This window comes from Tripterygium wilfordii, chromosome 14 (genome assembly GCF_013401445.1).
Source record: "Tripterygium wilfordii isolate XIE 37 chromosome 14, ASM1340144v1, whole genome shotgun sequence".
In the NCBI taxonomy this organism is placed as follows: domain Eukaryota; kingdom Viridiplantae; phylum Streptophyta; class Magnoliopsida; order Celastrales; family Celastraceae; genus Tripterygium; species Tripterygium wilfordii.
The window spans coordinates 2617280-2639931 of NC_052245.1; the positions used below are offsets into that span (position 1 = coordinate 2617280).

Below are 22652 nucleotides of genomic sequence, written 5' to 3' on the forward strand. Positions count from 1 at the left end.
GCCGGTTCAATCACTTGCGGGACATTTGATTCATAATTGAATTAGTGTGAGTATGAATTAATTACAAAATTTCGTGTTACTAGCAACTAACAAGCGCTTGCATTATTACTGTGTTGTAATTTTTATTTATTGTAATGCTATTTGGAAATGTCAAATCATCTATGAAACTGCATATCAACAAAATATAGCATATGCACAAAAAAAATTCTACCAGCATGGTCAAATGTAAAAAAAATAAAAATTACGTGGTAAAATTAATAGGTCATTATTTTCCACCAAGTATTACTAAACTCAACAATGCTACAAAAGGAATAATGTTTGAGACCCTCAAAAAGTGATCTCAAAAGATCCTCATTTAATGTGGAGTGTTGGATGTGAAGTGGATTCTATATGTGCGTTTTTAATTAATTGTTATTTTAATGTCACACAGATTTAGAATTGATATTTTGGGGGTCTTTAACATTGTCCTTACAAAAATAATAAAAATGTGGGGAAAAAAAACACAATGAGGCATTGCTTTGGTCTAGGGCCTCTAGGCTTAGCTTGCAAGGCTGGGCTTGGCTTTGTTCTTAAAAGCTGATCTGTGCTAGGCTGGGCTGGGTTAGACGGGGCCTGATAAGGATCTTGGGCTTACTTGTTTTCGCAACTTCTATACGAAGCACTCACACCGAGAGAAGCGGCCGGATCCGCCATAGAATCGTGAACGCTCGTTACGCCACTAGCCTAAACATTTTTTAAAAAATCATCTGCCACGTGTCTCAGCATCTCCGAATCAGCCAAATTTAATACGGGGTCCCACTTTTCCATCGGCACCGCCTCTCTCTTCCTACAATCACAACAAGAAGAAGCAGCCTATCTCTCTCACCACGCTAAGCTTCAGTTCGTCAGCGTCGCAGTCCGCACCTCAAGCTCTCTCTGCTGCTTTAATCCTCTCAGGTATTATGAATCACTCTTGTAGTCAAATTAACAGAGTTCATTTGATTTTTATGAAATTTAATTCTTTCAAATTGTTCTTTTCCGTCAGAACTTCGATTAGTGACAGAGGAGTACTGAGAATGGAATAGAAGAAGAATATCATGAGAGGATTCGGTGCGGTTTGTTACGCTGCACTTCTCACTGCTCTCCGGTGGATCTCAACAATTTCTTCTGCGTATGCCTCTCTCTTTTGAAGCATTTCACGCTCGTGTGCATATGATGGTGTGATTAGATACGTATGTGTCACTTTGAACTGCGATTGCTATAACATTTTTTTTTTATTTTCACTGAATGGTCTTATGTTGTTATGTTACTGGCGAAACCATCTGTTCCCTGTACAATCCATGGAGCTTAATGTGATGGACATATCACATATAAATGAATTTCTTGTTGTAGTCCCATTATTTGCTCTACAAGCACTGGCTAGTGTCATATCCTGGATTAGGTAACAATTTCAGTGTTCTGTTCCATGTGTTTTGTCATTCTGTTTCATCGATTTGGAGAAAGAAGAAAAAGAAATGTTGATTTGCCTCATGCCTGACTTGCTTTCAAAAAGCATCTACAAGCGCTCCTTGTGAAACCCTAGGTTATATTAGGTGTGATTTGCAGGGGGTGAATATGGTGTTTGGAGTGCATTCTTGGCCCTTCTTGTCCGGCTCCTCTTCTTCATTCCTGGTAGGCTTTGTTATCAAATTCTATATTGCCAGCTTGTCCTAATCCATATTGTGGTTGATTGTGAGACATTAAATTTTCAATTTCCTGTATCTGGATTTCTTTTTTGCAGGTGAACTTGAGTTACCATTTACAGTACTACTTCTGGTGATTGTCGCACCTTATCCGTTATGAACTAAGGTAAGTAGATGCACACAATGTCGGATGATAAATTGAAACTATTACATCTGTTTTCAGAAGTTTTATTTTTCTTGGTACTTTTTGCTGACAGGGGTACCCAAGAAGGTGCTATTATTTTATTGATGATAACAACATATTTAGCTTACCAGCACTTTTCTTGGGCAGGCAATACAAGGATGTATAAGATTTCTGTTGCCTTTTCTTACATATTTATTTGAAATATATTGTTCATATATTTACATATATTGTTCATATATTTACATATATTGTTCCTTACTCCATACAAATCCTAGCTTCTACTTACTTTCCTATGCTCTCAGATAGGTTAAAACTTGCAGTTAATATAGTATTCGAGAAAGTTTTTAGAACTGATGCAAGGGCGTACGCCCTGAGGCGCGCCTCAAGGCGAGGCGCCTTCGAGCTGCCTCCGGGTGTACGCCCTTGATAAAGGCCTGTGAGGCGTACGCCTCGAGGCGTTGCTCCTCGCTCCTCGAGGCGTAATTGTTGACACACCACAATTTATCAAAAGCAACGCCCACAAAGAACAAAAACACAAACAACCCAGCGAGGCCATTCCAACCGAGGACGACGATTCTTGAGACAAATTCTCGAAGACTCTCTCTCTCTCTAACAAACAAATCGTCCAAGGAATCGAATCGATTTTCAGCTTCATACATACTCTCTCTCTCTCTAACTCTCTGTTGGTGTTGTGCGACTTGTGCCCTAGATCTTGAATAGAAGGTACGATTTTCAGTCTTCAGATCTTGATTGATTCTGTTTTCTTATTATTCTTGCTAATATTTGCAAAGCAAGCATGTGAAGCTGGCTTGGAGGAGTTCCATCTTTCATAGGATAACTAGAATGAAAAAAAATGTTCGTTTAGTATATAAGATACTTGCGGTGATAATTTTGACAGATTTCAAATCCTGTCATCCACACAACACCCACTAGTTTTAGACATGTAGCTTTAGCATATTGAGAATGGCTGGAAGTAATTGATTTATTTTGATTCTTGAAGACTTTATTCAATTAGACTTTCTCTCTAATTCTGCGTCCAACTCCAAGTTTCTCTGCTGATCACTTGAATTGATGATGGATGGAGTTATGTCTTCATAAATTGATAAATTGATATGATTATATTATTTGAATGTGTACATGTACATTTTAGATTAAGCATATAGGTTTTTTTGTTGATTCTTACCGAGGCTTACGCCTCGTTACCCCTCGAGGCTTACGCCTCGCCTCAAATAAGTCAAGCGCCTCAGTTTCCGAACCCGCCTTTTAAAACACTGCTGATGTTAGTCAATAAATTAATTAATGAACCCATTAATTCAAACTAAACGTTTCTTTTCTGGAAAGAGGAGTTACTAAAGCATCGAATGATTTATTCTACTACAACTGCAAAAGGAAGTTACTATTTTGATGTGTTTACAAGTACTAGAACCTAACAGATTCTATGCTCGGCTTGATTTCCTATTTGATTCCCTTTCAACTGATGCGCCTACGTAGATGATTCTGTTCCTGCTCCTGCACTACTCATTTCCGTCTTCGATCCAAGCTCATGGAAAGGAGTCTATTTTCGGAATTCCTTCTTTTGTCTACGCTAAATGTACCAAAATGGAGAGAATAGATTGATTTGTGGTCATATCTGTTGAATAACTCTGCTTCCAATTCCATGCCCTGTTATTAGGGGCTGATTTGAATCAGTACAGCAATAGATGTTAGGGTGAGTATAAAGCCTGGAGATAACATCTCATTGTCGATTCTGCATGCTGAAAAGATGTTTGCTATTATGCTGTGGCATCGTAGAAATAGCCATCTCATAATGGAAAGTGCGCAGATTTGATTTCCATCTTCTTAGAGATAATTTACGGTTAAAAGCAATCCCACCAGACATGTTGTGAGTAGGAGATTACCAAATGAAACATTGATGGCTGAGCTGGGAAGTCCGGTTGGTTCTGGCACACCATAAACTGTCTGTCCACCAGGTGTGGTTGTGAATGGGGGTGTCATTGTCGGAGTTGGGTTAGCTGGTGAACTTATGCTGCATTTGCAAAAGCAAAAAAGATTCTTAGTTTCACTAATGTAGAAGTTGTAGCAATTTTGCCACCCTGGCCATGAGGTTAGAGGTTCAAGTTCCCTTTCCCCAAAGCTTCCCCTACAAGAAAATTGGACACGAAGATGAAATTCTACCTTGGTGGCTGGGGTGCAGTTATAGATGGTGGTGTTATAGATGGTGTTGTGGGAGATGATGCATAGTGACAGCTCCCACTACCTGTAATGATTCATGAGGAAGAGTTTAGTGCTAATCATATATAATTATAATATTCGAGTATGCATATTGATGATGAAAATGGGAGGATAATATTCACTGTAGGAAAAGGGTGAGGGTATGAGAATTAGTCAGAGAATTTTGATCTGTGATGGTCGTGAATTCTTACTTGGGTCAGTGTTGGTAAGTTGGGCTGTCCCTCCAAAAACACAGCTAGTTGGCGATTGGTGCTTCTGGTAATAGTTGTTGAAGGCATAAGAAGTGTGATCACGAAGTGTATTTGGATTGTAACAGCTTGCGCCTGTTTGAATTGGTGAACAGTCTGCACCACCATAGCCGCAAGCATAGTCGAGAGCAACCTGTAATGCAGTTGGTGAAGCATTTGGGCTTGCAATACACCATGAGCCACCTGATGAAGCCGGAGTCGTTGTCGGGGGAGTCATTGTTGGGGGAGTCATTGTCATTGGGGTTGGAGGAGTTATAATTGGCCCGGTTATGATTGGTGTCGGCGGGGTTGGGTTCACCCCCGGAGTTGTACCTGGGGGGGTTGGGTTAACAAGAGGAAGTGTTCCAGGAGTTGTATCGAACTGGGTAGTTGACACTGAAGATGAGAAGAACATCTGCTTCTCTTGATTTCCCACAAGCTCATTTTCCTGAACTGCTTCTGGAGGCGGTTTCTCTGCAACAATTGAACCTGAAGAAGTCCAAAGCAGGATGAGTAACGTTTCTTTTTCTTCTCTTCTTCTTCTTTTTTTTTTTTTTTTTTTTTTTCCCTTTCCTGAAGAGGTTGTTAAGCTTTCATTAATGATGCATGATCATGCTAAACCCATAGTCATTCATGGCACATAATAGATAATGAGAATTATGCTGCCAGAGAAAAACAAATGACAGAAAAAAAATGAGGCTCGTGCATTTAAATGCTTTTCATTCATGTGTGGATGCATGTATGCACATCTTAGAGAGTTTCAGGCAGAGATTCTTTGTCCACCATATTTGTCGAATTTTTTAGCGTAGATTGGTTCGATTTCATTGGATCTATGGGGACACCTAGATATAAAAGAACTCTGCTGGCTAGAAAACCTTTTTGTGGGCATATTTTAGCAGGTTCTAGTACCTTAGCATATGTTATTTTTACTAAACGTTCTTGATTTCCTTTCTATTTTTCTTCCATGTAGAAGACAATTTTTACAGCTTTAAGCAAGATTCAGCAGTAGAATTCTTGATTTTGAATACAACAAGAACCGAAAACTTCGAAATAGGATGAAAATCACCTGAACTGAGAACAAGATACAAGAGGAATGCTAAATGCTGAATAACTCTTGAACCCATGTTTCCAATCTGCAACTGTAATATGGTATTCTGGACTCCCTTCTTCTATAAGAACAATATCCACCAATGGCGGAGCAACGAAGAAGAATTGAAGTCTCATCCCCAAGTTTTATGTGTATATATATATATAACTTGAAGAATCAAAGCTTCCTTGAATTGTAGAGAGATGGAAAGAGGCAGGAAAGAATATTGAGAAAACTTGACGAAGGAGGCATTGTGGGGAGTCGGAATTGGCAAGCAATTGAAGGTGGAAAGAGAGGCAAAAGTTGCCTGGAAGGGAGAAAAGCTAAAAGAGTGATCTGTTTGGAATTTAAATCTGCTGCTTAATATGCTATATTGATAGTTAAATCCATATACTGGGTTTTGCAGCATTTTTCTTTTGCTCTTTTTGTTGTCTCTCTTTTTTTTACTGTTTCATGGTACTAAAACAAAAGCAAAAGGTAGTTAGGAGAGATTTGTTTTACTGTTTTTTTGCCATCTTGATACCCTTGAGGTATTTTATTGATGAAGAGACCGTCCAAATTTTGGTTAGTCTTGTTGCTCAAGGAAATATACATCAAGTAAATTATTGCTGACATTTCTTGCTCTTCTTTTCCTCCAAATAAAAATATGTGATAGTGAGAATTTGGTGGTTAAACTTTAATACTTCTCATTTACCCTTTGGCGATTTCATTTAGTAATTGTATAGTTGTGGGTTTTATTCTCTCTGTTTAGTACCATGACACGAATCGAGCTTTAATGAGTTCTAATATGTAACGTCAAGCAATTCGGCTTTCGCCGTTTTAGAAATGCATTGTTGGAATTAGAGCGGAAAGACAGGTGACTCTAAATTCAGGAGTTTCTGTTATAGCCAAACATGAGGGAGAGTATTGTTGAGTTTAGTAATACTTGGTGGGCAACAATGACCTATCTGTTATGAACTATATAGAATGAGAAATAGAGATATAGATACAATCAGAAGTGTTTCTTTCTTGTCTCTCTTCCACTCCCATGCAAAATAGCTTTTACAATATATATACATCGTTTACCTTCATATATTACTTACACATGTACATCATATTGACACTTGACAATGATGTGTAAAGTAAATAGTATGTAGATAATTATCATCCACATTATGATATATATATATATCACAATACTCCCCCTTGGATGATCATTAACATAAGATAAATATGCCTCGTTAAAAACCTTACTAAGGAAAAACCCAGTGGGATAAAAACCTTAGTGAAGGAAAAGAGTACATCCTTCTTATGTCTGACTTGGATCCATGTGGGATAGAATAGCCTCATTAAAACCTTATCAACGAAAAACCCTGTGGGATAAAAACGTTGAGCAAAGGAAAAAGAGTACTATCCAGAATGTGGTGATTACTCCCCCTGATTGATATATAACTTTCTTCAGGAAAGTTCTTTGAGATGGCGCATACCAATATTGTGTGTCAACTTCTTGAATGTTGTCGATGGCAGGGCTTTTGTGAATAAATCTGCTAGGTTATTACAAGAACGGATCTGCTGGACATCTACTTGTCTTGTTTTCTTTTGGAGATCATGTGTATAGAAAAACTTTGGAGAAATGTGCTTAATATTGTTACCTTTAATATAGCCACCTTGGGGTTGTGCTATACAAGCAGCATTATCTTCATATATTACTGTCGGATTATCTGTGATCAATGGAAGTCCACAATTTTTTTGAATATACCAAGTCATTCGTCGTAGTGACATAGCTTCTCTACCAGCTTCATAAAGAGCTATGATCTCAGCATGATTTGAAGAAGTAGCTGTAAGCGTCTGTTTCATAGATTTCCAAGAAATGGCTGTGTTTCCATAGAGGAAAACATAACCATTTTGGGATTTCGCATTATGAGGATCAGATAGATATCCAGCATCAGCATATCCTATTAATTCAGACTTAGAATCAAAGGAATAATATAAGCCTAAATCCACAGTTCCTTGTAAATATCGTAGAAAATGCTTGATTTCATTCCAATGTCGTCGAGTAGGAGCAGAACTATATCTTGCCAATAAATTAACAGAGAATGAAATATCAGGACGTGTATTGTTAGCAAGATACATCAAAGAACCAATAGCACTTAAATAGGGTACTTCTGGACCAAGTAATGGTTCTTCCTTATCTGCAGGTCGGAATGGATCTTTTTTAATATCAAGTGAACGTACCACCATAGGAGAACTTAAGGAGTGAGTTTTATCCATATAAAATTGTCGTAATACCTTCTGGGTATAATTTGATTGATGGATAAAAACACCATTAGACAGATGCTCAATCTGTAGACCAAGACAGTATCTAGTCTTTCCAAGGTCTTTCATTTCAAATTCTGCTTTTAAGTGATTAGCGGCGTGAGTGAGCTCTTCAGGAGTCCCAATTAAATTAAGATCATCAACGTAGACAGCAATTATTGCAAAGCCAGACTCTGTCTTTTTAATAAAAACACAAGGACAAATTAAATCATGTACATATCCTTGTTTAACAAGATATTCTGTGAGTCTGTTATACCACATACGTCCAGATTGTTTTAATCCATATAGCGATAGTTGAAGTTTAATGGAATATAACTCCTTTGGTTTTGTTTCTGGCAATTTAAAACCATCAGGGATTTTCATATATATTTCAGCATCTAACGAGCCATATAAATATGCTGTGACTACGTCCATTAGTCGTATATCTAATCGTTTAGTAACAGCTAAACCAATTAGAAATCGAAACGTGATTCCATCCATAACAGGAGAATATGTTTCTTCGTAGTCAATGCCTGGCTTCTGCGAGAAACCTTGTGTCACAAGTCTTGCTTTATATCTTGTGATTTCATTCTTTTCATTTCGTTTGCGCACAAATATCCATTTATATCCAACGGGTTGAACATCTTTTGGTGTCCGAACTATTGGTCCAAAAACTTTTCTTTTCTCTAGAGAATTTAATTCTGCTGTGATGGCATCTTTCCATTTCAGCCAATCATGTCTACGTTGACATTCATTGATGGATTGAGGTTCAGGATCCTCATTACCATTGGTAATGTCAACCGCAATTTCATATGCAAAAATATCATTTATGATAATTTGTCGTCTATCCCAACTTTCATCATGATGCATAGAGCACTCATTATAATTATTTTCAGATATTGGTACATTGTCAGAAGGTACTACTTCTTGTGTTGAATGTTGGGATATAGATTTTGCTGGAATAAACTCTTCAGGAGCTAGCTTTGCTAGTGCATCCTCGTCAAGAGGTTTAGTGGACACATGTGCATTTCTCTTCCGAGGAAATCTATCTTTCGCACCTATTGGTCTTCCACGTTTCTGACATGGTTGTATCTCATTATGTTCTATTTGTCCATCTGGGACGTTAATACGTGCTAGTGCATTTTTAGCTGGAACATGTGATTGTAACACTTTTGATGTATCAGTAAAAACATCAGGTAATTGGTTAGCTATACCTTGCAAATGCACAATCCTTTGTACCTCATGTTCACACTGTTTGGTACGAGGATCAAAATGAGCTTGTGTGAAGGTATTCCAATCAATCTCTTTATGTTTATATGCTTGAAAATTCTCTTTACCTAAAGGAGGGAAAACTGATTCATCAAAATGACAATCAACAAATCGAGCTTTGAAAATCTCACCTGTCAATGGTTCAAGATATCTAATAATAGAAGGTGAGTCAAAACCAACATAAATACCAAGATGACGTTGTGGTCCCATTTTAGTACGTTGCGGAGGTGAAATAGGAACATAAACAGCACATCCAAAAACACGTAAATGAGAAATATTAGGTTGATAACCTAACACTAATTGTAAAGGTGAATATGTATGATATGCAGAAGGTCGAATTCGAATTAAAGATGCTGCATGTAAAATAGCATGTCCCCAAGCAACAACAGGTAGTTTACTTTTCATGAGTAGTGGTTTAGCAATTAATTGTAAGCGTTTTATTAAAGATTCTGCTAAACCATTTTGTGTATGAACATGAGCAACAGGATGCTCAACATCAATTCCAAGTGACATGCAAAAATCATTAAAAGTTTGAGAAGTAAATTCACCAGCATTATCCAGTCGTATTGACTTAATGGGATAATCTGGGAATTGTGCACGCAAACGAATGATTTGAGCTAGTAACCTAGCAAATGCAACATTACGAGTAGAAAGTAAACAAACATGTGACCATCTAGATGATGCATCTATTAAAACCATGAAATACCGAAATGGTCCACATGAAGGATGAATAGGTCCACATATATCACCTTGTATACGTTGTAGAAAACTAGGAGTTTCCATGCCAATCTTCAGGTTGGATGGTCTCATAATTAATTTTCCTTTTCAACAAGCAGTACATATATAGTCATTAGGTATATAAAACTTTTGGTTTTGTAGTGGGTGTCCACTTGTATTTTCAATTATTCTACGTATCATAGTGGAACCTGGATGACCGAGACGATTATGCCATAGTATAGATTCCTTCGAATCAAAATACTTTTGTTGCCACTTCTGGTAGGCTACAGTATGTGTTTCAATCCATTTTATATTTGTATAATATAAACATGAAGATAAAGATGCACACTTTTCTATCACGAGCTTCTGGCCTAAGACAGTTGAAGTAATATATAGATAATCTATATTGTTTTCCCTACCAGACTCAATGTGATATCCATTTCGGTGAATATCCTTAAAACTGAGCAAATTCCTTTTTGATCTGGGGGAATATAATGCATCTTCAATATAAATCTTTGTTCCTTGAGGTAACACAATATTAGCTCTTCCAGAGCCTTTAATTAATTTAGAAGTGCCTGAGATAGTGTTAACATTTGCTTCAAGAAATGTTAATTGTAAGAAATATTTTTCATGTCGAAGGATAGTGTGAGTGGTTGCACTATCTATTAAACATCCATCTTCATTACTCAAAATGCTATCATCCAATGTAGTGGTGAGATCCATGATTCTAAAATATGAAAATATCACATATATTATTTAATATGTTCATATAAAGATGAAAGATAATTACACAACTATTATTTACATATTTTGTATATACAAGCTTTATGCTTTAAGACTTATATTATATTATTATAATATTTACATGAAATACAGAAAACTTAAACTTTTAAACAAAGTAACTTTAATCCATCTGCGTAGATCCATCCCCAACTAGAAGGTCAACATTCTCCTCAGCGTTATCAAAGAAATGAGCCATATCAAGATGAGTTAAATCATTTAACTCAATGTCATTATTAAAGTCTGCACAATTGGATTCCACTATCTAATTGGTTTCCACCATTTTGCCTTTCCCTTTGATTGACTCTTGATAAAGTTTAATCAAATGCTGAGGTGTACGACAAGTACGTGACCAGTGCCCCGAACCACCACATCTATAACATATATCTTCCTTATCCTTCTGGGACTTATTTGGTAAATCTTCAGGATTTGATTGCTTTGATTCAAATTTATCAAATTTCTTTTGGTGGTTTAGCGCATTGTGGGTATTAGAAAAATTCCCACGATCATAACAATAATGCCAACGACTTCTACCTCGTCCACGTCTACCTCCACGTCCACGTCCACGTCCATTGTACATAACTGCGTTCGCTTCAAGGAACGGAACAACTCCAGTAGGACGTGACTGGTGATTTTTCAATAGAAGTTCATTATTCTGTTCTGCTAACAGAAGACATGAAATCAATTCTGCATATTTAGTAAACTTTTGTCCTCGATATTGCTGCATCAGGAGCATATTCGAAGGATGAAAAGTAGTATATGTTTTTTCCAACATATCATTTTCTGTAATAGTAATACCACACAATTTCAGCCGTGTAGTGATTCTGAACATAGCAGAATTGTATTCACGAACAGTTTTGAAATCTTGTAATCTCATATTAGTCCACTGAAACTGAGTATTTAGGAGGATTACACACTTCTGGTGCTCATATCGCTCCTTCAAATTCTTCCACAAGTCAAGTGGATTTTTAACTGAAAGATATTCAGATTTCAATTCTTCACGAAGGTGACGGCATAGAAAGATTAGCGCCTTAGCCCGGTCTTGGGGAGATTCATGACTTCCATCTGTAATAATCTTGCTAAGATTTGAAGCCACAAAATGAGTTTCAATATCATCACACCATGATAAGTAATTTTCACCAGACACATCAAGAGGCAAGAACTCAAGTTTTGTGAGGTTGGACATGATAGTAATAGGATAGTTATACTTACCACTTAGAAGAACAATATTGACTATTGGAATGCTTACGTACGGATCTTGATCAGGTAGAGCTTCGTGCTGATAACGTGTTATGAACTATATAGAATGAGATATAGAGATATAGATATAATTAAAAGTGTTTCTTTCTTGTCTCTCTTCCACTCCCATGCAAAATAGCTTTTACAATATATATACATCGTTTACCTTCATATATTACTTACACATGTACATTATATTGACACTTGGCAATGATGTGTAAAGTAAATAGTATGTAGATAATTATCATCCACATTATGATATATATATATCACAATACTATCAATTTTAACACTTTTGGCTCCTTTTTTTTTTTCTTTTTTTTCTTTTTTTTCTTTCGTATTGCTTGCCTTTTGTGCATGCCAGATATATATATATATATATATATATATATATATATATATATATATATATATATATATCCAACTTAATGATTTATTTTCTCGAATAAATTTTGTGAAGATTTGTTGTCATTGGATAAAAATTTGCTCACTTAGTAAACGTGTGACATAAATCATCAATTAAAATAAAAACGACCACAGGATACAAACAGGCTAAATCGATCTGCGCTACTGCCTATTGATCTTAAATGTACGTCTCCACAAACAAGTTCATTAACCCACCCCCAAATCATCGTACGTGTTCCAGGCAGTACCTCACGTCCATCTCAGAAAAAGATGAAACCACTCCTCAGCCAGCTCGACTAGCCTAAACTAAAAACATTCCACTCAGGCGTTTCGTCGAACACCTTTCTTGTGATGTCCATAGTATTCCAAACACCCTTTTATCATCGAATTTCAAAATACAAAATCTCAAACATGCATTTTGTCATATACGTTCAACATACCATCAAGCCACATGCAGACTTCGTAAATTGGCTAGAGAAAAAAAATGCACCGTAGTTATTATTAATTAATTATCATTGTGATTATCATATATTTAACTAGTTAATAATATATCCATAAAGAAAAAAAACAATGATTTATTTAGGGAAATGGGTTTACGGGTCCAACATAAATGGGCCCATCTAAGTGATACGCCTCTAGAAAAATATGATGGGCGACGAGGAGTTGGAAGGAGATGAAAACTTGGATCATGTACCCCAAGCTCGGCCCAATTAACAGACTAGTCCACTTGTATGTATCTCTAGAATTGGGCTCAAGATTCCAAAAAAATTGGCCCACTAAATAATAGTGGTTTCCTTGTCGATAAGTTAGGTAACCCACGTCAGGATAGCTACGTGGCCATTTTTTATTTGGTCAGTAGGCAGCGGGACTGGCAATTAGTTATCATATCATATATAAACTAAATTTGTGGATAAACACAATCATTATCTCTTAAACCGAACTTTAAACTCTCGTTTGAGGCGCGTTTCCCTCACACACCTACAGGCCAACTCACTAATTAATTCATGAATTAAAATGAGTCATTAGTTGAACGATCATTAAACCTATGCGCACAAAAATTTATTTTCCATCAACGACATAGATATAAAGAGATCGTGTTCAACTAAGATTGTTTGCATTATTTTTTTATATTGTGGGAAGTGAGAACCTCATCAAACAAGTCCTTTAGATCGATTCTAATGACGTAAATCCTCGGATTTATGTATTATACCCTCAAAAGTTCTCAACACGAGATCAAAGTTAGTAGGAGCGCATTTTAGCGGAGGGTATGACACCAAAATGTTGACGAGAGATTTCCAACTTTGGACAGACTTATGGATTATAAAATATGTGAAATCAACTCGGTCAACACTGAACTAGGTAATTTGCATAAGAACTATTGAACTAATGTACAGGGGTGTGAATATATTACGAGCTAGCGATATGTTTTGTACTTCCACTAAAATTCGTTCTTCAATAAAAGGAAATAATAAAAGTATTAAAAAATTTACCCTCGCACGGCACAACACAAAGCAGAGGGGAAGGGTTTTCGGTGCAAAAAGGAGAGAGCGCTTGATATCTTCTTCTTTCTCTTCGTCGCAGCCTCGTAGAAGCAAGAAAAAAAAAAAAAAGAAACAGCAAGGGAAAAGTTTGTAAACGTCGTCGTCGTTTCTCCTCAGATCTGAGAGAGGGATAGGGTTTAGGGCGAGAGAGATGAGCGCCAAGGGAGGAGGAAGGGTTGGGGCCACCAACAATGGCAAGGGCAGTACTGGGATTTCGTCCATACCGGCGGGGTCAAGGAAGCTTGTGCAGACTGTGAAGGAGATTGTGAATTCTCCCGACGCGGAGATCTACGCCATGCTCAAGGAGTGTAACATGGACCCTAACGAGGCCGTCAATCGCCTCCTCTCCCAAGGTTATTGCTCTTCTTCCGCTGGTCTCTTTCGTTGCGGATGAATTGGAGAGAAATTATTGAAACTTAAAATTTTCAGTTTTGTGGGAGTCTTGCCTTTCCTTCCTTGTACAGGAAGAGATTTTTATTAGTCTAGCAGGTGGCGCAAGATTGAGTTGAGAGTGGCGTTTTCAGTAACTACTAACTAGGGTTTAAAATTGATGTGAACTAAGCATTCAAAGCTCAATCTGTTCTTTTTTTCCCCCCTAGTTCCTAGCTTTTCTCATATTAGTTCTCACTTCTCACACTATAGTTGTTATGCACCAGTCTAGGCTGTTATGAGCTCTCTCGGTGTCTCACTTGTGAAGTAGTGAAGGTAGCAACATTAATACGCTTTTGAATCACTATGCAGTCAAGTTTGGGTTTTGATTTGCTTTACCTTGTCTGGGTATTTCTTATGAAACTGTTCAAAAGTCCAGGTTTCGAAAGCTGCATTACAGTTGGAGTTCCAATTTTTCCGGAGTGAAAAGTTTTAAAGAAGTTTCCATCTACTCAAAAAGTTGGGACTCTTGTTGTAGGATTGTTGTTGATGTACTTGGAAGTATCCCGAGCTATCTATCTTAGTAGTTTGACATCCTACTACAGTGTCAGTAGGATGCCAAACTTGGGATTGGGATATAGGACGACGATACATATTTTCCAAAAGATATACTCTCCAATGTGCATAGGCCTCCATAAGCATGTACCTGTGCATGACATAAAAATTCATCCTTATATTTGCTATCTTTTGGCTCTTTAAGCAAACAATAACATAAACACTTAACATTGATGAAGGATGTTAAGCCGATGGCTGATACAATGTAGTGTATGTCAATGCATACTTTAAGCCAGGAGGAGAAACATTCCGCCCCTGGGTCATAATAGTACTTGGAGGCAGTGCGTGGTGGTCTCGGTGGGATGTTTCATTAGCTTCCTTAGAATTGATTGAAGTCCTGGTATCAGTAATAGTGTCTAAGTTTTTCTTATTAAGCTTAAGCATTTGTAATCGTGAATGTGAAAACCTGAGCTGCGCACTTCTGTCACAAAATAAAATTGTATCCTGTATTGTTAATTGATTTGACCCTTTGATGGCTAATAAAGAGAAGAATTCATTATTCATCAAGTATCACCCCATTTAAGTCTATAGATGTGCTTCTATGTGTTTTCTCCTACTAACTCTTTAGACATTTGGGCTACTTACAGCTGGTTTGGTAATGAATATTGCTAGGCATTCTGCTGAAGTTCTTTTTTAATTGCATTCCACTGCATAATTGATTAATTTAGACGATTTCATCAATTACGAGTTTTTTTTTAATATCAAGTCCTAATCTTTACGTGCATTACTTTTTGTTGGCTATATAAGCTGTGGTGGTTATAACAGTTCTCATACTATCTGAAAGTAAGGTTTGATAATGTGCAGATCCTTTTCATGAGGTGAAGAGCAAGCGGGACAAGAAAAAAGAGGTGTGCAATGATTCTTGAAAGTTGAAATTTTCTTGGTGCCAGTTTAATTTAATTTAATTTTCAATACTTCTTTCTAGTTTCTATTCACACTGGGAAAATTTCTTTCGCTACATAGGGTTAAACCACAAAATCAGTCTCTCTGTGCAATGAGGGAACGGTCTTTCTTTGCCGACCTTAGCCAACCACAATGGAGCCTTGTGCACTGGGCGGCCTTTCCCTTTTTATTACGTACTTTCTATGTACTTGAACTTACTATTTGTGAAATTTCACTATACTCCCTTTTTGTGTCATTTATTGTCGACTAAGATGTACATTACTTCGTGACAATGTCATGAAATGTAGTACTCATCCTTTGATGTTTAGAACATATTGGTATTAGATGGCTTGGTTGCAATTTGAGTTTCTAACTTGAAGTTTATATATGATTTGCTAATAATAGATTATAATTAGTTTGTGTTTTGTTGTATTGAATTATTTTTTATACATTGAAGACACTTATTTTCTCTTGTGGAGGTGTTTCTTGATATCCTATTTCACTTTCCTTTCTCTTCAGAATAAGGATTCAATGGATCCCAGATCTCGTGGTGCTACTAACACTTCAAACCGTAGTGGTAGGGGTGGTGCAGATCGTTATGCTGGACGTGGTGGCTCAAGCCAGTTCAGCTCTAGTGGTATGGCCTGATTGTTGGATGATAGTCCAGACCAGTGTTCAATTGAGTGATTTTGGTGTTGATAAATTTTTCTTACCAACCACCCTTTATTATTTTTTGGTCAGAGTCCAGTTTTTCACATAGCAAATCTTCATACAAGAAGGAAAATGGAGCACATGCTTCTGGAGGCTCTTCATCTTATGCTTCCGGTACTGCTGGGGATAACATAAACTGGCAACATTCGTCCCAGAGGTTATTCCTGTTAAACCTTATGAAATTCATTTCTATTTTTTTCCCTGATTGAGGTCATCAATTATCAATAGTCAATACTGTAAGAGATTAAGTTATTGTTCTATCATAAATTCATACAACTAGCTTATTTCCTAATATTTATCTTGAATCTTTGGTATTCATGGTGTCAAAAAACTTATTTGCATTTTGCCACAAAGTACATCAGTTTTGTAACAGATTTACATTATCATCCTCTTCACCACCCCTCTGAACCAAAATAAAACATTATGAAACCAGGTTCTTTCAGCATTACATATTGGTTTTGATTCTCTAAATTCTATTATTTCTCGCTAACCACGTAATCTGACAAGGCCGGAGTATTAACAAATCATGAATTCTTTTCTGGTTCTTCTTCTTCGAAGTGTAGTATATTCCATCAGCTCTTCTTTGCACCAAAAAAGTTTTTGATTTCCTTAAACTGAAATAATTTTTAGGTAACTAAGAACAACTCTGGTCTGCAGTTCTTATTAAGTTATTAGTTTCTTGACAGTTGCTCTTGGGATTTTGCCCATGTCAAAATCATAGCATTGACTACGAAAATGATGGCCTTTTGGCAGAAAAATCAGTTAGAGAATCACAGCTATAGTTGGTGTGTGGTAGACGCACTTGCTTGACTCTTTCAGTATTCATCACTGGTCACAGCCTCACTCAATGCAGTAGTATTCCTCAATTGACAAAGGAAAAAGAAGTGGAAGAAAAAATAATTGAGAAGCTTAAGTTCATAGCTTAAGCGTTTATGCAGCAAGTATGTTCTGCTTTATATTGTTTTTCTAGCTCAGGTGGTCTCGTTTTCGTGGATAAGCGTTTTCGGTACTGGAAGTTGCCATTCTAGCTCCTAAAACCGTAGCTGGTTGACTTTCATAATTCTTTTTTTTTTATTGGATGACTTGAATTACTTCTTGCAATCATGTATACAATTCTGATATGTAGAATAAGTGAATAACTTTATTAAGTTCATAGTTAATTCTTTCTCATGCATGTTTGATGCCTTTTGCAGCGACTATTATGTCGATACAGGAAGTAAAATGTCAGCAGCAGGTTCAGGTGATGGGATCTCCTCATCATTGCAACCTTCTTCTGGAATGCAACCCATCTGGGTGGGTGTTCCTGGACAGCTATCAATGGCTGACATTGTGAAGATGGGTAAGCCTCAAAATAGGGCCCCTTCGATGCCAAATCCACCTCACCGCAGTGGTGACAATCATAATGGTTTGGTTCCTTCAGCTTCATTGCATCATGATTTTCACTCATCAGAAGATTATCCTCCCAAGCTATCACAGATGAACGCTGAACCGGAATTTGCTACAACTTATCCTGTTTCTTCGAATGATGAATGGCCATCAATAGAGCGGCCATCTGCCCCTGGTACGACTGATGTTTTAGAGGTAGCTGCAGATGGTGAGTTTTATACAGATTCATCTAAGTCGCATGTGGACAGAAGTCACCAGCATTTAAAGTCGAATTTAGATGATGTCCCAATAGCAGATGATGGTCCTGTTGAATCTTTGGATGCAAATCATGTTAGACCTGCTTCTATGTCCAGTAGAAGCATGCAGGAGGAAGATTCTAGAGATTCATCTCTATATGATGATAATTTGTATGGTAATATGGGTTCCTACCCGGCTCAGAGGAATGTTTTTGAGTCTAATGAAGGTGAGGATGTGATAGACATATCACTTTGTATGTAAATTTAAATTTCTTTTCAAAACTAGTTCTTAGATATTAGTGTGCATGTAAGGTTTTTAAAGATAAGGCTAATTAAAGGATATCATTTGATTAACTACCTGATATGAACAAGGATACTATTGTTTATACCCTTCTGGTCATTTTAATATATCATTTGATTAAAATATTATATTCCGTGTCACCTATTTCAGCTGAAGATGATGCTATATCACTGACTGCAAACTTGCGGCAACTGAGCTTACACAACGATGATGGGGTGGTTCAATCTGAAGAAGATAATCCTGCTGTTGTGATTCCGGATCACTTGCAAGTTCATACTCAGGATTGTGCACACTTGAGCTTTGGAAGTTTTGGATCTGGTATCAGTTCTGCATTTTCTGGTCCTTTTGCCCCGATGACAATGAAAAATGACTCGGAGGAGACAACTGAAGCACCAGATGCCTCATCATTGGGACACTCAGACACTCGGTGTGTTTTTCAGAATAATCTCAGTCTCACCCTATTTTATTTGCTCGTTCAAAATGATTCCTTTTGTTTTTTGTTGGCTATTTACAATAGTACCAAAATAATTTCCTTCAGAAACCCCGAGTATTATGGAGATGAACATCTCAGAAATAACCCAGATGAAGATTTTGTTCATAGAGCTGGTGTCAGTGCTGGTAATTACGATTCTCCTTCAGTTTCACAGCCAGAGGTGTTGAAACAAGAAACCACTGAATCCACTGAAGCTCCTCAGGGGAATCAGTATGCATTTCCTTCCTCTTCGCCTAATTATACTTATGAAAACACTCAGCAGTTGAATGCCGCATTTAATCACCAACAGATGAGCTTGCAGATTCAGAATCTCACTCCTTTCTCTAATATGATGGTATGTGATAGTTTTTACTCTTGCTTGTGGAATTTGTAGTTTTAGCATTTTAGATCTGATACTATTGCATGTATGACTTAAGATGACCGAAATTTGTGGGTTTAATGAATGCGGATCAACTTGGAAGTGAAATCTTACAATATTGTTGCATGTTTGTTGAAGTGAACATATTATTCTAAGAAAGTGGTTAGACTTCCAGTTTTATAATTCCAGTATATTTAGTGTTCATTAAACTTTGTTTCCTTTTCATGAAGGGGCATTGCCATAAAGATATCTGTCATGTATAACTCTTGTGGCTATTTTTCTCTGTGTTTGTGAGCATTTTCTTTTAGCAATGTGTACTCATTCCATCACCAATCCTGAGTATAAAGTAAAGGTTTTTTTAACCTTTATACTCAGGATTGGTGATGGAATGAGGTTTTCTTTGTTCTGGTTATATTGACATACGATGCTGGAAGAAAGGATGCCTCCAAGGAAATGTTTTGTTGTGGTTATGACATCAAGCTTTTAACCTTCAATGCCAATTTGCCATCATCTTCATCACCTATATTTTCACTATTTGTACTGCAGTTGTTTTGGTATGTTGCTTTGTCGTGAACTACGCTGGTAGTTTGGTTGACTGCCTTTTCTTACCCCATAATTTGTCACTACAGCAGGCGTATACAAATTCATTACCCAGCACTTTGTTGGCTTCAAATGTTCAAACTGGGAGGGAGTCTGATCTTCCGTACTCACCCTTCCCTGTGATGCAACCAACGTCCACCAAGTACAACACAGCATCCTCCATCAGTGGTCCAAGCATTTCAATGTCTGAGGTAACCTTTTCTGATATCTTTTATGTTCTAAGGGTATACTATATGTGAAATGAAAGATAATAATTGATAGTTCTAGATGCATACTGTGGCTTGAGCAAACGACGCACTCATCCCATTCACATTACAAAGTTGGCATGGATACAAATGCTATACATTGTTTTTGTGCTTGAATTTACGAGGAAACTTGATTTTGCCATCTTATTAGTAGGACATTGTATTATTAGATTAGATGCATACTGTGGCTTGAGCAAACGACGCATTCATCCCATTCACAGTACGAAATTGGCATGGATACAAATGCTATACATTGTTTTTGTGCTTGAATTTATGAGGAAACTTGATTTTTGCCATCTTATTTGTAGGACATTGTATTATGTGCGATTCTGCGAACACTCATTTTGGTATGATGGTCTTGACTGGTGTTGTTTGTGGTGTCTTTTCGACTCGAATGATTTCTAGGTGATACTGTTATATTACTTGCTTCTTAAGCTGGCTGATCAATTGTATTCTGTTTGTGGTTTTTTCCTCTTTTTTTTTTTGGAGGAAAAGGGGGGCCCGGGGTGGGGGGTGGTGTGCTTGTTATATCCATTCCATCATTCTTATTTAGGTTAGATTGTAGCGATCAAATGTTCTTAATTATTTGCTTCGGAAATGTCTAGATTTTCCGTAGACATGATGTCTGCATCTCTCAGTGACTGTTTTATGTTTGCCACTTCAACTTAGCTCATGAATAACTGAAAAATAATGCTTTGCCGTGTATTATTTGAGAGAAGATGATATTGAGAATGCGTATTCTTTGATTTTGATAAAGGTTTCTCACATACACATCGTGTTTTAGAAACTTCTGTGTATCATCTTTATCAATGGCTTACTTTTCTATTGCATATTCTGATTATTCTGCAGGCTCTTAGACAAGGTGGTATCTCAACACCTCAGCCAACTCCACAGACCCTGCCTGGTGCAAGTGTTGCCACAGGACCTGGTCTTCCACAGCACCTTGCCATGCACCCGTATTCTCAACATAATCTTCCTTTGGGACCTTTTGCCAATATGATTGGTTATCCTTTCTTGCCTCAGAGTTACCCGTACATGCCCTCTGCATTCCAGCAAGCATTTGCTGGTAATAGTACCTACCATCAGTCTTTGGCGGCAATGCTCCCGCAATATAAAAATAATGTTTCTGTAAGTAGCTTGCCTCAGACCCCTGCCATCCCCTCTGGCTATGGATTTGGAAGTTCAACCAGCATTCCTGGAGGCAACTTTCCTCTGAATCCACCCACTGCTCCTGCAGGAACAGCCATAGGCTATGATGATGTTTTGAGTTCGCAGTACAAGGATGGCAATCATCTGATCTCACTTCAACAGGTAATCTTTTTTCAAGTGCTAAGGGTGTGTTTGGTAATGTGTTTATGATAATAGTTTTCGAGTGTATGAAAGGAGAATTTTTTCAAAAAACACAATAATATATGGCTTGAATGAAATTGTTTTCTTGTATTTTCCCTTAAATTTAAGAATGTCCTGCTAGGAAAACTCCTTAAAAAACAGACAGCTTTAAAGATGTTTCCAGTTCTTTTTTTAAGTCAGGACTTGCATGTTTATCTGAAACGCATTGACAAAAAGCAACTTACCAAATGAGCTTTTGTCTTTTCAAAAACAGTAAATTGTTTTTAGAAATGGCTACATGGCCGATCTTTATCCTACAGTAGTATCTAGGAAACAATTGTTTTTAAACGGTTGGGAAAGCAATTGTTGTTTTATGTCCTTAACAATATCCCAACATCCTCCACTTCATTCCATTCAAAAATATTCTCCATTTGTTTAGTTTGTCTTTGAATCTCATTTCTATTTTTTCCTGTCTGGTAGAATGATAACTCGGGTATGTGGGTTCACGGGCCTGGTTCACGAGCAATGTCTGCTGTCCCTGGAAGCACATATTACAGTTTCCAGGGACAGAATCAGCAGCCTGGTGGTTTCCAGGGACAGAATCAGCAGCCTGGTGGGTTCCGGCAAGGTCAGCAGCCATCGCAGCATTTTGGTGCTCTTGGATACCCAAATTTCTACCAGTCTCAGACGGGTATCTCACTGGAGCAGCAGCAAAACACTAGAGATGGTTCTCTTGGTGGTTCTCAAGGCCAACAGCCTAAACAGACCCAACAGTTATGGCAGAATAGCTACTAACTTCGTCTCCTCCTGGTTTTTCAGGGTCATGTAGTGAGTTTGAAAGTGGCCAATCAAAGCGCTTCCCCGTGGTTGAATAATTTATCCAATGTTTACCGGTCTAAAGAGACCTTGTGGCTGGCTACTGCTGCCCTGTGCCATGAGGGTTTGTATTCTACATATTTATTTGCCTGGTTATGTAATGTAGGAACACGCGTGTGCTAGTTTGGGTTAGTGGACTCTGGTTTATCCTTACGAACCTTACCAACCCCCCTTACACCGAACTCTTATTTTGCTCACTTTTTTCTTTTTATTTCAAGCCCCTTGTAATTTGCTTTGATTTACTTGACTACATTACATAATCCAACTAATTTCTGTTTCAACCAACAATGAGAGCTGCTGCTTTTTGTCGAGTACCCGGTTTTTGATTTTTTCTTGAACGGTGAACTTTTGAATTGCCAGAAGGCGGGCCTTGCGGGCAAGCCTGCGAATCACGCAACCCTTGGAAGTAGTAGTCAAACTCTTTCGTGAGCTGGGATCCCCGACCCAACCTGTGAAAGTAAAATGGGCAGGACGAAGCATGACCTGTGAACCTAGGCCAGAGGGCTGTGCAGTGCTCACGCCTCTGACCTACTCTACACCTCTACTAATTCAGTTTTGAGTTGGATGTTATTAAACATATTTTTATTTTGGTTGGCTAATAAAATTTACTGAAGCCGAACCAGGAAATGAAATGG

General features: G+C 37.5%; 3 protein-coding genes and 1 long non-coding RNA gene across 7 annotated transcripts; 2 read left to right on the forward strand and 2 right to left on the reverse strand.

Moving 5' to 3' along the window:
• The first annotated feature begins 608 nt into the window (after positions 1-608).
• On the forward strand, positions 609-2075 carry LOC120014320. Of its 2 annotated transcripts, XR_005471549.1 has the most exons (5): positions 610-936; positions 1025-1420; positions 1585-1650; positions 1760-1827; positions 1919-2075. It is a non-coding gene; the product is annotated as an uncharacterized LOC120014320 (long non-coding RNA). The 2 variants fall into 2 exon arrangements; XR_005471548.1 differs by having other exon boundaries at positions 609-936; positions 1025-1650.
• A 1012-nt stretch (positions 2076-3087) lies between these two features.
• Positions 3088-6005, reverse strand: LOC120014309 (PLASMODESMATA CALLOSE-BINDING PROTEIN 3-like). The gene is made up of 5 exons (XM_038866229.1): positions 5371-6005; positions 4269-4793; positions 4021-4102; positions 3744-3871; positions 3088-3599 (listed from the first exon to the last, which is right to left on the reverse strand). The coding sequence occupies exons 1-5, from the start codon at positions 5426-5428 to the stop codon at positions 3514-3516; spliced, it is 879 nt and encodes a 292-aa protein (XP_038722157.1). The 5' UTR covers positions 5429-6005; the 3' UTR covers positions 3088-3513.
• A 4550-nt stretch (positions 6006-10555) lies between these two features.
• Positions 10556-11617, reverse strand: LOC120014085. The gene is made up of 2 exons (XM_038866012.1): positions 10720-11617; positions 10556-10674 (listed from the first exon to the last, which is right to left on the reverse strand). The coding sequence occupies exons 1-2, from the start codon at positions 11615-11617 to the stop codon at positions 10556-10558; spliced, it is 1017 nt and encodes a 338-aa protein (XP_038721940.1).
• Positions 11618-13593: 1976 nt separating this feature from the next.
• Positions 13594-22305, forward strand: LOC120014298. 3 transcript variants are annotated; one of them, XM_038866218.1, is made up of 11 exons: positions 13594-13969; positions 15405-15448; positions 16002-16119; positions 16224-16350; positions 17387-18042; positions 18267-18543; positions 18655-18943; positions 19597-19758; positions 20662-21123; positions 21622-21697; positions 21728-22305. In XM_038866218.1, the coding sequence occupies exons 1-11, from the start codon at positions 13768-13770 to the stop codon at positions 21934-21936; spliced, it is 2622 nt and encodes an 873-aa protein (XP_038722146.1). In that variant the 5' UTR covers positions 13594-13767; the 3' UTR covers positions 21937-22305. The 3 variants fall into 3 exon arrangements, with proteins under 3 accessions (XP_038722146.1, XP_038722145.1, XP_038722144.1); XM_038866217.1 differs by having other exon boundaries at positions 13596-13969; positions 19600-19758; positions 21622-22305; XM_038866216.1 differs by having other exon boundaries at positions 13597-13969; positions 21622-22305.
• Positions 22306-22652: the final 347 nt, after the last annotated feature.

Bases quoted from the DNA above. Each gene is read 5' to 3' on its own strand.
- LOC120014309 (XM_038866229.1), bottom strand. From the start codon at position 5,428: ATGGGTTCAAGAGTTATTCAGCATTTAGCATTCCTCTTGTATCTTGTT. The intron at 4,103-4,268 runs GTAAGAATTCAC...GAATCATTACAG, and splicing joins ACTTACCAACACTGACCCAA to GTAGTGGGAGCTGTCACTAT. The intron at 3,872-4,020 runs GTAGAATTTCAT...TTGCAAATGCAG, and splicing joins ACTGCACCCCAGCCACCAAG to CATAAGTTCACCAGCTAACC.
- LOC120014085 (XM_038866012.1), bottom strand. From the start codon at position 11,617: ATGTCCAACCTCACAAAACTTGAGTTCTTGCCTCTTGATGTGTCTGGT. The intron at 10,675-10,719 runs GCAAAATGGTGG...CCAATTGTGCAG, and splicing joins AGAGTCAATCAAAGGGAAAG to ACTTTAATAATGACATTGAG.
- LOC120014298 (XM_038866216.1), top strand. From the start codon at position 13,768: ATGAGCGCCAAGGGAGGAGGAAGGGTTGGGGCCACCAACAATGGCAAG. The intron at 18,544-18,654 runs GTGTGTTTTTCA...AATTTCCTTCAG, and splicing joins TTGGGACACTCAGACACTCG to AAACCCCGAGTATTATGGAG. The intron at 19,759-20,661 runs GTAACCTTTTCT...ATTATTCTGCAG, and splicing joins CAAGCATTTCAATGTCTGAG to GCTCTTAGACAAGGTGGTAT.